This window comes from Trichechus manatus, unplaced genomic scaffold (genome assembly GCF_000243295.1).
Source record: "Trichechus manatus latirostris isolate Lorelei unplaced genomic scaffold, TriManLat1.0 scaffold00150, whole genome shotgun sequence".
NCBI classification, from domain to species: domain Eukaryota; kingdom Metazoa; phylum Chordata; class Mammalia; order Sirenia; family Trichechidae; genus Trichechus; species Trichechus manatus.
The window spans coordinates 2,737,521-2,757,474 of NW_004444086.1; the positions used below are offsets into that span (position 1 = coordinate 2,737,521).

Below are 19,954 nucleotides of genomic sequence, written 5' to 3' on the forward strand. Positions count from 1 at the left end.
TGTACATGTCCAAGGTACATAAGACAAGTCTTGCCATCATTCCTTCTAAGGAGCATTCTGGTTGTACTTCTCCCAAGACAGATTTGTTCGTTCTTCTGGCAGTCCACGGTATATTCAATATTCTTCTCCAACACCATAATTCAAAGGTATCAATTCTTCTTCAGTCCTTATTCATTGTCCAGCTTTTGCCTATATATGAGGTGACTGACAATACCATGGCTTGGGTCAGGTGCACCTTAGTTCTTAAAGTGACATCTTTGCTTTTTAACTCTTAAAAGAGATCTTTTGCAGCAGATTTCCCAATGTAATACATCATTTGATTTCTTGACTGTTGCTTCCATGGGTGTTGATTGTGGATCCAAATAAAAAGAAGTCCTTGACAATTTCAATCTTTTCTCCATTTATCTTGATGTTGCTTATGGTCTAGTTGTGAGGATTTTTTTTTTTTTTTTAATGTTGAGGTGCAACCCATACTGAAGGCTATATAGTCTTTTATCTTCATCAGTAAGTGCTTCAAGTCCTCTTCACTTTCAGCAAGCAAGGTTGTGTCATCTGCACATTGCAGATTGTTAATGAGTCTTCCTCCAACTGTGATGCCGTGTTCTTCCTCATATAGTGCGGTTTCTCTGATTATTTGCTCAAGATACAGACTGAATAAGTATGGTGAAAGGATACAGCCCTGATGCACACCTTTTCTAGTTTTAAACCACACAGTATCCCCTTGTTTGAATGACTGCCTCTTGGTCTATGTACAGGCTGTGCATAAACACAGTTAAGTGTTCTGGAATTCCTATTCCTCGCAATGTTATCCATAATTTGTTATGATCCACACAGTAGACTGCCTTTGTGTAGTCAGTAAGACATTAGTGTGGCTTTGAGATGTGATCACAGTGTATTGACATTTGAATATTTTGGTACAAAAACAAAAAAAACCCAAACCATTGCCCTTGAGTTGATTCAGACTCATAATGACCCTATAGGACAGAGTAGAACTGCCCCACAGGGTTTCCAAGGAGCAGCTGGTGGATTTGAACTGTCGACCTTTTGGTGAGCAGCCAAGCTCTTCACTACTACATCCCAAAGGAAGTTAAAATAGATTTCTTCAGAAAATTTATTCTTTTATCCTTCTTGATAGCTTTAATTTATTTTTTAGTGTACAAAATCGAGAATAGCTGTTCACAAAATGTTAAAGAGCTCTGGTTCTGTTTCATTCTGGAACAACTGCTTAAGCTTTCTATGACCTACAAGTTGCCTAAGTAAACTTGTCTTTCTTGGTTTGCTTCCAAAGATTAACCTGTGACAAACTGAGTTTAGAACACAAAGATGGTAATGTTTAGAATTGATAGGGTATCTACTGTGTCTTAAGCAATGGTATGTGATACAGAGAAAGAAACCCAGGGGTTTCTTAGCAGGTTCATCACCCCTCATGACATCACAGCACCAAGCTGTCCCAGGCAGGACGCTGTGCCTATGCTGCACATTAAAACTTCAAAGCATGTAGGCTTAGGGAAAATATCTAAAGCTCTCCAAAGTGAACACATTCAATTGTGATCATGCCAGGCGGTCAGTTAAGTGTACATAACATTAGCAGTATGAAGGTACACTAACATAGGCGGCGCAGTGGTTCAAGCACTCGGTTGCGAACCAAAAATTAGGCAATTCGAACCTACCTGCCACTCCACGGAGAAAGATGTGGCAGTCTGCTTCCGTAAAGATTTACAGCCTTGGAAACCCTATGGGGCAGTTCTACTCTGTCCCCTAGGGTCACTACAAGTTGGAATCCAATTGATGTCAGTGGGCTTGATTTTGGATCACCGTCTCCAATCAGTCCTGGAGAGTTCTATGAGAGGTTGTTTATATGCTCAACTTGCAATGTCATTATACATTTGACTATGATAATTTAGTTTCAAAAGCAAACAAACATTACACAATAAAATATTTCACCAAAATATGCTGAGATGGGCAAATGAAATATTAAAGACAAAAAAAAAAAAAAAAACCCAGAAGGAAAAATGTGTGTTTGGCCATGCTATGTTGTTGCCGTTGTTGTGTGCCATGGAATCGATTCCTGATCATAGTGACACTATATGACAGAGTACAACTGCCCCTTCCAGGTTCCTAGCCTGTAATCTTTAAAGGAGCAGATTGCCAGGCCTTTTCTCCCATGGAGCAGCTGCTGGGTTCAAACTGCTGACCATTTGGTTAGTAGTCGTGCTCTTAATCATTGCGCCGTCAGGGCTCCTGCTATAGCTACTGCGACATTAAAGGTCCCTAAGTGGAGCAAACAGTTTGGGTTCCAGTACTAGCCCGAAGGTTGGCAGTTCACATCCGCCCAGTGTGGCACCGTGGAAGAAAGAAGGGCTGGCAATCTGCTTCTGTAAAGATTATAGCCAAGAAAACCTTACAGAGCAGTTCTAATCTGTTAATACATGGGGTTGCCAGGATTCGGAATCAACTAGACAGCAATGGATTTGGTTTGGTTTTTATAGGGAAGTTAATTAAAATGAGAAATGAAATGCACTTTTGGGAGCAGCCAAGGGAGTGATTCATTAGTTTTGAGGGTATTATCTATATATGGAGAGCAGCTGACTGCCTGGGAAAATTATTAGAGAATTGAATATGGTAAATAAAAGAGAAAGTTAATTCTCATGACCAAAGTTCAAGTGGAAAAGGGACCACTCAATCTTACATTATTATCAATGAAACAGGAGCAGAATATTATATAGATTTGTGCACAGATTAATGGCACATCTATGCTACAAAAAGAAGTGGAAAAGTCAGACAGTTATCTAAGAAATTGAAACTAAAGAAAATAATAATCTTTCTAACTAGTAGGGAGATGAAAAGTGCTCAACAAATGTTAATTGCAATTGTTATCTTAAATATCATATATTTAATATCAACCAGCAAATAAAAAGTAGAAGAATCTTTTAAATTACGTTTTTAATCAAAAAAGATCAGGAATAAAATGGAAAATTAAGAAATACGTTGAATCAATGCCAATATCTATCTTATGAGCACAGTGTTGTGTATCATGCAGACATAAAAACGACCAACTTTAGAAACATTTGAAAAATATGAACTGTCGTGAACAAAATGCTATTCTTGTAAATTTGATATACACTCCAGAAGTTCTTTGTATGTGCCATTTACTCAAATAATAGTTCATCTGAAAACTAGCAGAAGTACATTTACAAAACCAAACCCTCCCTAAAATTCTGTTTTGCATTTATAATTCCATTATATCTTTAAAATAAATGTTTTAAAATGGCAATACCGTAATCTTACCTCTTTTTTTGAATGTGTTTGGCAGTTCAAGAGCAAGATCAAAGTTATTCCAAATTATACAATGTAATTGTGTTTCTTAAACTTTTCCCTGTGTAACTTAGACACAACTGGTTAACTTTTACTGAATTCTATACTTGTGAAGAATTCATTAATAAGAACTTTTGATAGTTTGGATAGAGCTAAATTGCAGTTTACTTTTGTACAAGTTATAAATATTTGTTAAGCAACTTGAATGTACAAACAAGATTTCCAAGGTGTTGTTTATACTTCATAGACAATACTGTTGAAGCACATTAGAAAGATTGGGTCAGTACAAATATATAGCTCTAATATAAGTCATCATTTTTCCACCTTTTATATGCAAATTAATTCATTTTTAGCTGGTCTTTAAAACAGATTTTCTAGTCGGCAATATTTTTAACTCTACCGTCAAAGTGAAAACATGTACTTAAAGATAAGAAAATTGTATTTCCTATAAAACATAATTCAAACATTTCATCAAGTCAGTTTGCTCTGTCCTAAAGTAATAGATATGGTTATATGTATGTGAGTTCTACAGAGGTAGGTACCAAATATTAATTATCCACATATTCCCAGTACCCAAATCTGAGATTGGCATTGAGCAGGCCCTCAAATAAATAAAACACAAAAGCAAACAAACAATCGTTCCTTGGAAATCCTACGGGGCAGTTCTGCTCTGTCCTATAGAGTCACTCTGAGTTAGAATTGAGTTGATGACAATGGGTTTGGTTTTGGAACTATCAGGAGTCCTTGGCTGGCACGAACAGTTAAGAGCTCGACTGCTAGCTGAAAGGTTGGTGTTCGTATACATTCAGTGGCACCTTGGAAAACAGGCCTGGCAATCTGCTTCTGAAAGGGCATAGCCTTGAAAACTGTGTGAAGCAATTCTACTCTGCACACATGGGGTCGCCACGAGTTGGAATCAACTCGGCGGCAACTAAGAAGTTATACACACACACACACACATATATTATTATATATATATATATATGTAAAACAATGAGTTCATACTGATAATTTCATGGACATTTTTAATCCTTTGAATGGTATTTTCTCCTTCTCCCTCATAAAAAGGGAAAAAATGATGATATAATAATTAATGTTATGATATACAAAATATTTTCAAAAGTAGTGTTTCATTTAGTCCTTATAATAATTTATAATAATAAGATATGTATATGTATAATCATTATTGTATATACAACTCTGTCATATACATATAATCACATATATGTATGTTATATATATAATCATTATTAACACCCATTAAAAAAACTGTTGCCGTTGAGTTGATTCAGACTCATAGCAACCCTATAAGACAGAATAGAACTGCCCCACAGGGTTTCCAAGGAGCAGCTAGTGGCTTTAAATTAGCTGCCAAGCTCCTCTTAACCACTGCACCACCAGATCCCCATTTTAACACAGATTTACATATATAATCTGTCATATATATATATGTATATATATATATAATATCATTATTAACACAGATTTACAGATAAGAAAACTAAGACCAAGGATCAGGGATTCAGAATATGGTGGAGCTGAAACAAATTCAGGACTTCTGGCTCTAAATTTCATATTTTTTCTACTCTGCCAAAACAGAAAGACAGATAATTTTTTTTTATTTATTGACTATTTATAAAGTTTCTGTATTAAGTAAGATAAAAAATCATCTTGCCACCATTTCATACTCACCATATATAAAGTAATGTATTTATATTTTCCCCAATTTACACTTGAGATTTTCCTGTTCCTGTCAGTGCCTACATCATTTTTTAATATCTTTGAAATGTATAGCCTGAAAGTCATTTTTTAATTCACCTGTCTTTTTTTCCCTATTCCTAGTTGAAGGCTAATATCCATCCTATTTCCCTCCTCACTGATTTCCCTCTGCAACCATATTAATCCAAGTCATTTTCCTCTCTCCTGAGTCACCTTGCTTGCTCCTCGTTCTTGTGTCATCACAGAACATTTCACAGTTTCTTATTTTTAATTCTCTGACTTCAGCTGCTTCTTCCTTGCTCTGAAGGATCTCCTGTACAGTCAACCTTATTTCAAAGTGTCCACCAGCACTATGCCCCTTCTATTCTGGTCATGCCAGGCTGTTCATTAACTTCTATGTCCTGCCTCTGAGACATTCTCTCCACCTACAACACCCTTATGCACCAGTCAAGGTCCAGCTTGGAGCTCACCAGCTCTGTAACAATAAAAAGCTATTATACCTAATATGGTACTGTCATCTGATTTCCTTTCATTGACACTAACCTTAAACATCTATCTAGAAGAGAAGTTCCTTGAAATAATTTTTTACTTAGTCAATAATCTTTATCACCATTAATTTAGACTTTATCTCTTGTTAGTCAATTGACGTTTCTTTCATCCAAGGAACTGCAATATTCTGAATTATATGTATTATGTACACCTGAACTTATTTTTAGAAATGAGGAAGATGATTGATGACAAATGAAGCATGACATACATATATATATATAATCCAAGACAAGAAAGAAATATGGAAAGTACATCTGTAATGTTGCTTCTGGTTGATACTAAATGAAAAATATAGCTAAAACTAAAAAGCATAATTATCTGAGTTTCCTGATCATGTAAGTTTTATAGAATTATAAAGATCACTGGGGTGACTAAATTGTTTTATAACCTCTTTTAACTTACTATAGAATATACAACCCAGAAGGTTCATGTGTTATGACCAATTACAGTGATTAAAGAGGTGTGCATCTCAATGACCAAGCTTCCTTCAAATGGCATAACATCTCTCATACTAGCTTATGGAAAATCCTTCTTCCATTCTTCCAGTGCTGTTTCCTGGTAAAAGGCTGAAAGTTCTGATATATTGCCGTTTACATTAAATGGCTGGGTATGAGTCCTTCATGTTATATACAATGCCCCTTATATGATTCTGTAAAGTGTTTGTGATCAGAGAGTTGGCATCTGCTACTTGGTCCTTTGTCGTCTGCCTTCTCCCCTTTAATGGCTACTTGTACTTTCACAGATGTCTTTTTTTTCTCCACCCACAACCAGTCTTTGATTCCTGTCCCTCAGAGCCCACACTGAAGTACCATGTTTTGTAGGTGACCACCCTGAACAAAAGCTCTTCATTTCCTAAGTGACCTCTGTCCTGAAAGGAGTTACTGTTTCCCATAACCTGTTCCACTTACACTTTCTTGACTTCAGTCATTTTAAGATGTGACATGGTTTAATTAAGCATTCTGGCCCAGTTTGAGGCAAGAGTCATAAATAAGGAAAGAAGTTTATATGATTACTCTTGGAAGGACTCAAGAGATTTCTTATTATCACTTAGCTGTACAGTTGAATGGTTTGTAAATTGTTGAGGTGTCCTTTAAGTGTTTACTGTGGGCTCTTGTTCATCACAGCACCCTCTGGTTCAAAGGCAGCTACCTTTACTACCATGGAATCCTGGTAAAATGATTAACAACACTGTAGTGATATTTGTCTGTGGGCTTCTAATTCCTAGTGTTATGAGTATACAGAGAAACTAATAGAAAAGAAGGGAACCACAATAAATGTCTTCCTGTAAAATGACTCAAAATCAGTATCTGAAATACAACACAACAACCGCACAGCTTCATATGATTGCTTAACTTCCTATATATTCAGCCTTAATGACATCCAGAAAATTTCAAATAGCACAACAGGAGCCATTTTCTTACATTATTTCATCTGCCAGGTAAGGGCTTACAAATACAAGACCTATTAAAAACTTGCATCATAAGTATAAAAATAGTCTCAAATCCAACTTAATGGTTCAAGTAACATTTTATTCTTGTTATTTGCGAAAGTACCTATCACCTCGGGTGGTCCTGAGCCCCTTGGATGAAGACACTGTGCTTTAGACATAGTGACAGCTTAAAAAAAAACCATATCAAATGAAGAAGAACCTGGAAATTCCACTGAACGCTCTCAATCATGTATAATAATGAAAGGAAGCAAAGACACAAACAAAAATGGTGCAGAATTATGTAAGAACAGAAAGAATTTTAACACAGGTCAGATTCTCATCACTTTATAGGTGAGAAAACTGATATTAGGTCATTTATTTAACCAAGGTCACAGTTAATAGATTTAAACATAGGTCTCCTGAATTGCTTTCACGGAACTTTAAAAGTATCTGGTAAACCTCTACCAAACCCATTGTCGTAGAGTAGATTCCGACTCAGCAACATAGCAACCCTTTAGGACAGAGTAGATCTGCCCCATAGTGTTTCCAACGCTGTAAATCTTTATGGAAGCAGACTGCCACATCTTTCTCCCGCTGAGTGGCTGGTGGGTTCAAACCACTGACTTTTGGTCAGCAGTCAGGCGCTTTAACCACTGTGCCACCAGGGATCCTTGAATTATCTGGCAAGTTGGTGTAAATATCATTTATTAAAGTAGCAAACATGTTTCTGGTATGTGTCCTGTTCCTTGTAACCTTAGACCCCACACTGAACTCCAGTCTTGCTTAATGTCTTGCAAAGGTTAACAGCTACATTTGGCTTCAAACACAAAATAGGCAGACCTCTGTTTTTCTGACTCAAAATCATCTGTAAAGTGATCCTGACACCCCATCTGGTCCTTCCCTGTCTTATGCTTGATAACAACCTTTGGCCTTCCAGAAGAGATGAAGAACCTCTCCCCTTTTCAAACCCTTCTTGGAAAACGGAAAGGGACTTCCATCTTTTTGAATACTACAAAGTCTTCATCTGAGAGCCAGTTTTAATGAGAAATAAAATATTTCACTATACCATTGTCCTCTGAGACCTCAAAGAAATTGCTTAATCCCTCTGTTTCCTCATCTGAGAATTATGGATAATAATACTGGCCTGCCTCATGTTCAACATAGGATTTTTGAAAGGGAACACTAGAATCCTGAATTGCTTCAAATATTTTCAGAAAGACATAGGTTGTGAAAAAAAAAAAAATTAAACAAAGACTGTAAAAGCACTTTGCAAAATAGTGGCACTCTATAGAAGTAATGAATTACTATGATTCCTAAGACTAACAAATCTAGTTTGCTTTAATATGTAAATAGAAAAATAAAAGAAAATTTCACTGTATTCCAGCCTATGAAGCAAATAAGCTCAAGCACAACTGGAAATACCTACTTGATGAACTCCTCATTTAAGCCAAATGGTTACAGAAAAGTTAATTGCATTTTATAAGAGTAATAACTGATTCCTATATTAATCATAAAATTAAAGTCAATTCTTAGAGCTTGTGTTTATGATGTGAATATTAATTTATTTTTGTGAAAAAAAATTAACCTAGAGATCGGCTTCACAGAAAAAAAGACATTTGGAAAATCATCATTACTCACATACAAATACATAAGAGAGGTCATTGTTAGTCTTAACTTCAGTTTTTTTTAAACAAACTACAAATAAATGAGGTAAAATTGGTAATTGACAAGTATCCATGGGAAAAAAATAGTCAATAAATATATGGTATGTGAAATAATATTATTAATCCTAACCAAATAGACTAGAGTAATACGTTTATAATAATTTTTTTATCCCAGATGTTTCTCTTCATTAATACTATATGTATTGATATCTATTGAGGTGATTTCCATGATATTATTAGCAGCATATCAATACAATAAAAGAATGTCTCTAGAAAAAGGCTAACTTGGATTAAAATAAACTCTACGAGAAAAGAAAAAGGAGTTTTCCCTGTCAGAGTTGCTAATGAAGTAAGGAAAAACAGAAGGAGTAATTCAAACTCTACATGTTAAAGTCCATTCCAGAAGTCAGTACAACCCAATAGGGAATCCCTTTTTGGCCTCCCTGACAGGTGAAGTGAGTTTATATCTTACTGCCATTGAGCTAGAAAGAAAGTAAGAGAGCAGGTGGTAAAATATTCATGGGGGGAAAAAAAGAAAGACAAAAAATAAAACAAAAACTCTGGCACTGTAAGAAGTTGGTGAGTTAGATATATCTAAAGAATTAGATGAGACAATACATCTATACTCATTCCTTCTCCTCCACCTACATTCTTGCCATCTTCCATAACTTTGGAAAGATAAAAAAACTACCAAAGTCAGGTACAAGAAACAAAAAACAGTTGTTGATATGTGTTAGGAGTTCCAGAAGTGCTGACATCTGTAAAGGTTTGAGGCACCCAAGGCTGCTAAATTGCCAATTCAATCCCTAGGACATTTACTTGAGTTCATGCAAAACAACATAAAATGTTTAACACATAACATTTAAAGCACAATAGTGACTTTCCTTCAACAATTTGGCCTAAATAACTTCTTGATCTTAATAATATAGAACTCAGAAACATGTAAGCCTCATTTCTGAAGATTATTCTGTTAGGGTAGGGAGAGTCAAACCGCAGATCATGAAGCTGTATAACTTACTTCTTAAACACTTGTTTCCTTCTTTCCACCCTCAGTATTAATTGGTTATTATATAGGCCAATTCGTCTCATTAAACTTTCAGAAGCTGGCCGGGATGTGTCCTATCTACACATGGAAAATTTTTCTGAATAGCAATTTAGAGTCATGCCGATTATTAGAAGTAGATCTGTTGTTGCTCTAAATTCTAAGGTGGGGTAGAGCAGGGGATGGGAGGGCAATGAAAATATTTATTCCAGTGGCTTCCAGTACTAGTTGGAATCATCAGGAGAACTTTAAATAGATAGATAGATAGATAGATAGATAGATAGATAGATAGATAGATAGATAGATAGATAGATAGATATAGATTAGATAGATGATAGATAGATAGATAGATAGATAGATATAGATTAAAGTCTCCTTTCCCTCACATAGTGTTCCAGGATTCTGATTTATTTTGAACGGAACAGAGCCAGGTGATGTTGATGAGATTTTCCAGCGTAGACATTTAAAATCGCAAGTTATCTTTGTTGCAGCGAGGTCATACTTTAATAGCCAGGGACTCTACTAGCAATTTATGCAGAACTTCAGATTTGGGGAACTACCTTCTTTGTACTATTCTTCATTTTAAAATATAGTGTCTCTGTCATGGAGGGAAAAAATAAATATTTTTTTGGAGAAGAAATTATTTTGAGAAATATAAATAAAAAAGTAAAAAAAAGATTTTATGATGGGGAGATATAATTTTTAAAAACCATGAACTATTGTGTGAGTAGAATTCTAAACTTCCTTGTATTTTCACTGGACTCCTACTACTCAATATTCTCTATAATGGCAACATGTGCTATAGTGATGAATAAGGTAACTAGTGAAATTAAAAGTTTGATAATAGAGGTCACCAATATATTAATTCTGGTTATTTAAAGATGAAAGCATTTATATGAACTTATATTAATATAACAAAAAAGAAAAAAATTACACTGAGTTGCATATAAAACCCAAAACCAAACCCATTGCCATCGTGTCGATTCTGACTCATAGCGACCCTATAGGACAGAGTAGAACTGTCTCATAGGATTTCCAGGAAGCAGTTGGTGGATTTAAACTGCTGATCTTTTGGTTAACAGCCAAGCTCTTAACCACTGCACCAAACAAATGCTAAATTAGTTTGTTTCAAATAATCTTAATTTTGGTCCATATGTTTAAATCTTAGTTTTATTCTAGCTCTACCATAGTATGACACAGATAAATATACGCTCTGTATATAGTATGTTTAAATAAATTACCTAGAACATAACACAGAGAAAACCTGAACATGTTATTAAAAATAAAGTCTGCTTATTATGAGGTTGAAACTCGAACCTATGGTCTATAAACACAGGCATTTTTAAAACCATACCACTGACAACCTGGTAGAGGAATTAGAGCCAGGCAAACATGTTTTAAGTTTACAAGTAATTAAAATTGATTACAAATGGTTGATAATACAAAGATCCTTTTAATTAATAGCAATTTTATAAAAGAATATTGAAGTCCAAACATTAGGCAGCTTAACTGAATTATTTCAAGATTCAGTATTTTTACTTCAGTAAAATCTTTTCAAAATCATTTTATTTATTTTCTTTTCAAGCTCCAGTGTTGGCCTTTATCTGCATTGGGGCTGGTCTCATTTGAATTTTGCCATTAAATGGGTTCTTTTGCAAGAGGCCTATTGCTTTACAAATGGATATGAATATTATATACTCTATCATCTATATAACTGATATATTCTCTATGGTTATGAAATGACAGCAGCAAATATAAAGGATTATAATCCTTATATTACTTTCTGGAGATGGTGTTCCATAATGCCACTAACCGGCAACCATAATTTTTCATATCTTCATGAACTATTAAGAGGTAATAATGAGGTAAATTTTTGTTTGCTCAAATCAAATTTGAAAACTGGCTCAGATGGGTATAAAATACCAAAAAACAAAAACAAAAAAAACAAACCAGTTGCCGTGTAGTCAATTCCGACTCGTAGCGACCCTATAGGACAGAGTACAACTACCTCCATAGGGTTCCCAAGGAGTGGCTGGTGGATTCGAACTGCCGACCTTTTGGTTAGCAGCCAAAAGCTTAACCACTGCACCACCAGGGCCCCCAGATGGGTATGGGGGTGGGGGAGTTAATCTAGAAAATAAATCTGATACAGCTAAAAACTACACCCAGTCTTTTAGCAAGCATTTTGTTGTGTTGTGTAAATATCTATGTAATACCACGTGCATCTGCAGTAGAAAAGGGAGGACGACCAACAGATGGGTATGAAAGAAAAAAGAAGAGGAACAAGAACAAGTAGTAGTTAGGCTATTACTCTCCCAGTTCCTCTGGTTCTAGCTTAATGACACTATCTAAATATGAAGACCTATCATATGACCACATTATTAATATGATCATGCCTAGAGCGTTACATTCAAGCTAAAGCAATGCAGCATCCAAGCAACTTAAATCTAAAGAATCATTGGTGCTTTTTTTAATTTTTAATTATATAGTTTTTTAATTTCAATAATATGTAGAAAGGGAAAAACATCCAACTGAATACAGAAGCACACCAGAGTGAGACCAAGAGATTTTCCGTGTGTATACGTGGTACCCTAGCTAAGCAAAGTTGCTAGGTCACAACTGGATGCTGAATAAGCACTCCTGGCCAAGAAATAATATACTGTACTTTGGAGAGCGAAAGCTAAAAAAAGATACAATCACAGGAAATTGATGTATGCAGTAATATTCCATTTAGAAGATTAGAAAAAGAACTACAGAAGTTGTCAAGTTAGGAAGCCAATCTCCACAAAAAATAGCCAATGATACATTTGATAGTGTAAAAAAAATAATAATGCATCCTTGGTACAAGGCCTTTTAAAGGTCAGAGAGGCAGTATTAAAGTTTTCCCCAGAAGGGAAATTATGATATCTGCTAATTTTACTTGTGTAGCCTAATAGTCATTTGATCTGGCTAGTGGTGGAATAAGTAGTAAAACGTTTGAATGTGATGAATGCCCATGCAGTAAGATCTCAATTCAGTGTGGGTCCTCAAAGGTCTGTCCAAAATTAGGCAAAGCAAGCACCCCCAGAATGGAAAGGCAAGCATAGTTATTATGGAAGGAAAAAAAAAAGTCCATTGAGCATATGGATTATTGAGCATATGGATCCCAAGTGCATCCCTAATCTCAGAGCTATGTTTAACAACAGCTTGTATACAAACCACTATTTTTTATACTCTGCTAAGGTAATATGCCATTTTTCATCCTCTGAAATCATCAGTGACCTACTTTGTTAATTAAAGCATTTACCCAGCTCTTCTCATAGAACCAGATCACTGGTAAATGAGTGTTTCTGTCCCATCAAGTTGTAAGATTGTTTCTATTTTAGAGGGAAATTTTTTTAAGAGACAAAAATTGTATTTTAATGTAAAAGGAATCAATATTGCTTTCCTTCATTTAATCTTGGTCTTTTCATTTAATTGCTACAGTCAGAAAAGGAAATTATAAGATTAGTGATAGAAATCAAAAATATAAATTAAAAAAGTATATTTTTTAAAATAAAGTAACACTGCTTAATGCACCAATATTCTTAGTGCAGTTTCACATAGGACAGTGTCAACCTTGAGGAGAAAAAGAAAGAGTGAATAAAACCTGTGGTCTATTCTTAACCAGAGGTCTACATTAAATATACAGAGTCAGTGAGGAGGCGCAGTGCTCAAGACTTAGTTGCAGAGATGAGGAACAAGAGGAAAATACCCTAGCCCTTCAACAGTAAAATCAGCCCTTTCCTTCTTCTATGACAAGTGCTCAGAGTCACTTGGAGTAATAAAGCACCTAGCTCTGAGACTGAATGAAGATAACTGAGAAAAATAAAGAAAAATGAAGTGGAGGCATTTTTTTTCTTTTTTTTTTTTTTTTGCTTTGCTAGGTCAAAGCAAAAGAAATTCACCCTGCTCAGGCATCTCCTCGCAATGCAGCAAATTTAGGCCTGAGCTATAGGCTGCATTCTGAGCTTGGAAATGGTGCAGGGGAATGATGGAGGGGACGATGAAGTTGCCAGTAACTGAGGCTGACACTTCCTTGGAATGGCTCTAGGGATAGAGAAAGAGGGACAGGGTTAAAGTGATGCTCCTCATACCTTTCTTTTCCGTTCCATGCGTTCCCTGGGGATTTTCCGTTGTTTTTTTCTCTCTCTCTCAAGGATTTTTTCCTTTTCATCCAGTTCAGCTTCTCGAACTTTTTTAATAGAAGCAGCAGCATGAGCCATTTTGCAGAGGAAATCAGCAGAAGCAGTTGCTGAGGATCAATTTCCACTACCCAGCAATCCAGGTGATTTTAAAGCTATCTGGAGATGTGATCTCCCCCACCAAGGCAATGGCTAGAAGCCAGAAGACACTCAGAATAGTCTACTCCGCCCTGAGCTAGGTCATAATCTTGCTCCAGCTTCTGCAGCACCCATAATTCACCACAACGTACCAATGTCCCAAGCCGAGTCCCCTCAGCAGTACACGCCTGCCCGCAAACGGGCATAGGTGTGCACCCACAGTCAGAAATGGTCCCGGGGAAGGCAGAGCACTAGACTTCCAGCACTTTAGCAGTCGGGTGGCCTCAAGTGCAGAGAAGCATCCTACTAGTTGAAAAAACCTTCCTTAGGCGCACATCACCAATTGGAACTGTCTTGGGGGACTCCTCCAGATCGTCTGTGTCTTCTGACTGGAGCCAGGAAGAGGCCACCTCTGTGGAACCGCTAGGGGGTAGGTAGTTTATTGCCGCTCTCAACCACACCTCTATGCAGGGTAAGAAGAAAATGGTGCAGTCTCACTAAACGACTCGCTGCTGCTGCGGCTGCCGTGGTGCTGCTGCTGCTGCTACTGCCGTTGCTACAGGCTCCTCTGTTGTAGCATATGACATGAATTCCTGAAGCCTTTTAAATCGCTCAGCCCTTCCCTTCTTCAAGGTTCATTTAAAGCAAAAAATCGAGGCTGCCGGTTTTGGAGATGACAAGCATAGTTGGAGTTACCTGCCAACACGTAGCAATACTGGGGTGTGCACGGCTGGGAAAGGCTAGGAGTAGCCCGGTCCTCACTGTGTCATTTACAGACCCACGTGAGGCTGCATTAGGGAGCTGCATTAAGCAGGGAATCGAAGGGAGCTGTCAGTGAGCACACAGCATAATCTGGGCTCTGCGAGGTTACCCTGGGACGAAGAGGGAGAACAGGTGGGGGTGGGGGACTGAGAAAGCGAGAGAGAGGGAAGCAGGCAACGCCTGAAACTACTCTCCATCCCTCTAAGAGGAGTACACTAGTACTCATAATTAATTACCAAGGCTTTTCTTAAATACAAAATTGACTTGAGAAGCAATGTGATGAAGTAAAACAGAACTAAGATTTCTGGGTGTTTTTGTATATACACCCCAGAGGTAGCTCAAAGAAAGAGAAAGAATACAACCTGTTAACTCAAAAAGATGAAATACTCTATAGCACGCCAACTGCATATACTGCCAAATTTCCAGAGCTTACCACAATTTTATCAAGGGTCAACAGGAAATCATCCACATCTTAATTATTCACACTTAGGTAGAGATAGAATCATAACACTGGAATTGTTATGGAGTATACATAGTAGATTATGGAAAATAACCCCCCACCCCCGCAACATACACACAAAACTGTCCCATTTTGGAAGAAGAGAAGTTTTTTTACTATGTATAATCATTGACAGTTAAACAGTATGTTTTGATTCTACATATACCCTATAATTAAGAAGAAAAGGAAAATATCATTAAAAAATGTCCTCTTAGAAAATATGTTTTTGTGTCCTAGCCTTTAGAATGTACCTACTTAGACAAGTGAAGAATGTAAAGTCTCATTTCCTGTACTTCATGAAGATAGAAGATTCTAACTCTTCTAGGAGGGAAAATACTAATTTTTTATACTGTGGGTAGTCCCTACATGAGTTAGCTTATAATTTGTAATTTTTCTACTTTCTCTTAACTAACAGCCATAAACCCAGTAAGATTAATGAAATATCTTACAAACAAGCAAAATACATCCCAAGGTAGGATAGACAACCCAGCACTTAGTCTGACTGAAAAGTCAGTCACAGAAGAGAATGAGCACCATGACCTAGGCAAGGGCTGTACTGGAGACAAGATGGCTCAGGGTTTAGTCAATTTACAGCTGACATGATTAGGGTCTTATACATGGGGAATATCAGTCATCAACTAAGAATTAATCTTCAAAAAAAATAAAACAATCCATTTGGTTATTATCCAAGCCCTCCAGTCTCCGTCCTCTGGAAAATCTTTTATACATTTACAAAGAAACACTGACAAACATGTAGGCTTCCTGGGAAAATAACATGGATTCTGGGAAACATTCTGTTATCCCCTTAACCAGATAAGTCATAGCTCGCCACTCGGTATACCATACTTCAAACATTTTCTCCTCTGAGGTACTTCAAAAGAATCAGCCCTTATGCTGTCCAAGCAGTCATTAGGAATGAGGGTGGTTCAGGGAAACCAGCAAGATTGGAGAGCACAGGGTGTTCTTAATACCATCTGGTATTCTCTTTTCATCTAAATACTTAAAAAAAAAAGAAAAAGTTTGCAACTGACCAAATCTCGTGGATGTCCTTTTAGCTTAATAACATGAGTCTCAATAAAATGTGGCTGTCTCCTCTAGTGGTTTCTCTGTTCGTGAAGGTGACTCTTTTGGGCTTCATCTGGGATAATGCCTTCCCCACTGCCCCTTTAAAATCTCCTTACACAATGTTGAAGTACCTTCTCCCCTCCATAGATCTGTTAACAGGAAGGTGAGAAATCACAAGCGCAGCTAGAGTGGAAGGTGGGGAGTCCCTGTTGACAAAAAGCATTCATTTATTTCATTAGCTTATTTCATAAACAGACCCATTTGTAAAATTGGACAGAATTGATTTACTTAGACTGTTTTCTATCACAGGAAAATTACACATTTTTTAAAATTTCAATTTAATAACTTTTTTTTTTTTTTTTAATTCTTATGCACAGTTAACAGAGTCTTAGTCTCCAACATTCCCTCGGGTTTCTTACAAACAAGTACAAGATCTCTTTCCATCGCTTTGTCTTATGAAGAAAAGGTAATGAATCAGATGTTACTTTGTTAATTTGACCGGCATAAATATTTCACAGAGCACTGTGATTGCCAAAACTTTAAAAACACTAATTGTACTTCTTTGCCTACATTTTCTCAAAATATCTTTGAATGTGACACTGAGAAGCAAAGTCACCCTGTTTCACAGATGAGAACACTAAAAGGCTTATTCCAAATAGCCTTCCACTGTTAAATCATTCTACCTTGGGAGAAGTAACCACTCAAAACCCCCCACTGCATGCTCCACTAATCCAATCACAATATCTCAGACAACTAGCATGAATATTTTTAAGCAAAATAAACATTTACATGTCCTTTTTTTGATGTGTGATTTTTTGTTTTTTTCCCCAATCGTAGAACATATTGATCCCATCTGAGATGGTTAGCAGCATATAATCAATGCATTTCAAAACGCTAGGCAGATCAGACATTCCTGCACAGTGATAACGTTGTCTCTCTAAAACTATTTATTTAATAGTGAGCAATTGAGAAAATGATTTTTTTTTAAATCATTCCTTCTGGTATATTTGTATTGCTCAAACTTTCTTGTAATTTCTATTTGGATGGGGAAAAAAATCAGTGTCAATTTTCTGAGGAGAATGGGTCACTTACCAGCTGACCTCTGCATAGACAGGGTACCAGCTTCCAGTCCCAGGAGCTCGCGGCCATTTAAATGATGCATGCACCACATTAAAGGGGTCTTCCCATCAAGCCTCCAGCAGAGATATAATACTGGCTAAATTATGAACTTGTAACAAAAGCTGCTTCCTTCCACAAAGTATCTTGGCCATCAATGGGATAAGCTTGTGTCTGCCTTCAAAGGTAGGAACACGCTGTTGTTTACATTTAAACTCAAGAGCCAGCATAGATAGATTGCCCTTCAGAGAGGACATACTTCATTTTAAAGACAGAATAAAAAATGGCCATTTGCAGTCCTCAGTGTCCAGCACTACATTGATCAGAACCCAAGGAAAATCCTCTGCAGACGTCAGGCATCAGTCAGGGCATCACTCAATAACAACTGAGCTAGCCATATGCAACTTAATCCCCCTTCTCTCTTGCCAGCCCCACCCTGGAGAAGCAGCTATGCAATTAAACACCATATATTGTCACTCTACCACAAATGGGGTGTGGGTGGTAAGTGGGAAAAGAAGCAGATGTACTACAAAGACAGTTAAAACACCACCTAATCAGAAAAAATAAAATAAAATAAAAACTTGCTCACTTGAGTTATAAACCAAGAGTTCATTCCACCCAAGTTCAATGGTGTTTGTCCATATTTGAAACTTCACGTGTTCTGAGACTAGTGAATGGCCAGGGTAGGTAAAGCAAATTGAACAAGTGACTGCATTGAAGATATCCACAATTTGTTATACCTGAGGCCAAATCCAAAAGCCGATGTGATAACGCAAAATTACCAAGGCAGCACTTGCTAATAATAGAACACATCTACTTTCAGCTAACAACAATGTTTCTGTAAGGAGGTGTTTTTGGTTAAAATTAGAAAGCCCAGAGGGTATCTTTCTTCTGTCTCTGCCTGAGGAGAGGAAGCAACAGCGTGCCAGCTCCAAGTCAAAAGAGATATTTTCCATACTTTGGGATGGAGAAGCAGAAGCAGTCTGAAAACACCCACCTTCCTGCCTCCGAAACAAGCTCCTAACCCTTTTGATGTTTCAAAACATTTCCAGCTAGTAACAATGAAATGGTAAGCGGACAAGAAGTGCAAAGCTGCCCTCTGGAGGTCCCTTTACGTAAAGAAGGTAAAGCCACACAAAGTATAGGTCATAAATAGTTATCATCTGTCACCACAGACCTCACTCCAGAGTGACTGTGGGGATGGTCTGGGGATGACAGGCAGCAGCCACTTCTGTCTGTAATGGGAAGAAGAAGGAAGGGAAAGGAGCAGAGAAGGGAAATTCGAGAAAGCCCTGGTTCAGAGGGAAAGGAGATTCCTGAACACAACCTGTCTCTCCCTGCTGCTCCTTTCAATCCCAGACCCCATTCACGCAGTACCGAGTGTGAGTGAGGAGGCCAAGGTGAACATGTCTAAGCCTTTTTTATATTCATTGCAGTTTGCCTGTGTAAAACGAGCAAGGTTTGCTCATTGTGAAAAAAATTTTCTGACAGAAAACCCTTCACCGTGGCTTCTTAATCAAAGATATTTTCTCTGTGCTCTCTTTGACGGGAAATAAAGAAATAAGTTCATTGAGGAGTCAGGAAGGCCCCACAATGCTAAAGTCTCTTTTCTTTTTAGTTTACTATATAGGACCTCAGATTGAAAGCCTAGCAATTAATCTTAACATTTGCCTTTTTAAATACGTTTTGTTTAAAATAAAAACTTTCTCATTGTTCTCATCTCATTACTGCACAGCTTCTATCTATAGAACCATCTTACCAAATATAGTTATTGAAGACAAAGCCTTGCCCTCATGGAGGTGATAATCTGGCCATTATAAGTGAATTATTTTCAGACTTTCTAGGGCATCTTGGACACTTCATATAATCTATGGTTACTGTAGCTTGCTTATATTCAGATCTTTAATAGAAAACTGCCTCTAATGCCTGATTTTGAGGATCAGACTATTTCTAAATATCCTCAAATATCTTCTCAGGGCTACTCTATTCTCATAAATGCTATTTTCTTCAGTGGTTCACAAATGTTTTATTCTGAAAGACACACATATTTTGGACAAGAAAGCCCCATAGTCTATTAGCGATTAAAGCCTTGAGGTTAGCTTCTAACTCCTGCTGACAATTTACTGTTGTCTTTTAAAACACATACATCCCCTACTGGTTTCTAATAGCTTTTTATAAAAGCTTTGAGTGTATTTCTTAGCCCTTTTACTTTGGTCAAATAAAAAAGCCCTGAGTTGTGGTTTAAATATGAAAACACAATTGCAAACCTGTTAGTCCTGAAGATCTTTGAAAATATTTTTGTATGCTTATTTATGTGCTGCCTTTATCCATAAAGAAATATATATATTTACTTTAGGAATTATATTTTTACTCAGCTATTATATGTTAACAGTTTTAGCATCTCAAAAACAATTTTGTTGGAGAAGGAGAGGGAAGGTGGATCAATAGTAGAAAGTTTTACGTCTGCATAATGTCAATTAGAAGTGCTATTTG

The 19,954-nt window shown here is 36.8% G+C and overlaps 1 protein-coding gene across 19 annotated transcripts in view; it reads right to left on the reverse strand.

The window, feature by feature from the left end:
* ANK2 (ankyrin 2) overlaps positions 1 to 19,954 on the reverse strand; it is a 773,539-nt gene that overhangs the window by 291,171 nt on the left and 462,414 nt on the right. For 5 of the 19 annotated variants that reach the window (XM_023740200.1, XM_023740201.1, XM_023740195.1 and 2 more), the window contains exon 1: positions 13,834 to 14,573. The exons of the other annotated variants lie outside the window; for them this stretch is intronic. In XM_023740200.1, the coding sequence (XP_023595968.1) occupies positions 13,834 to 13,962 (129 nt within the window). In that variant the 5' untranslated portion in view covers positions 13,963 to 14,573. Of the gene's footprint in view, positions 1 to 13,833; positions 14,574 to 19,954 lie in introns of those variants that run through there. 19 annotated transcript variants of the gene reach the window in all.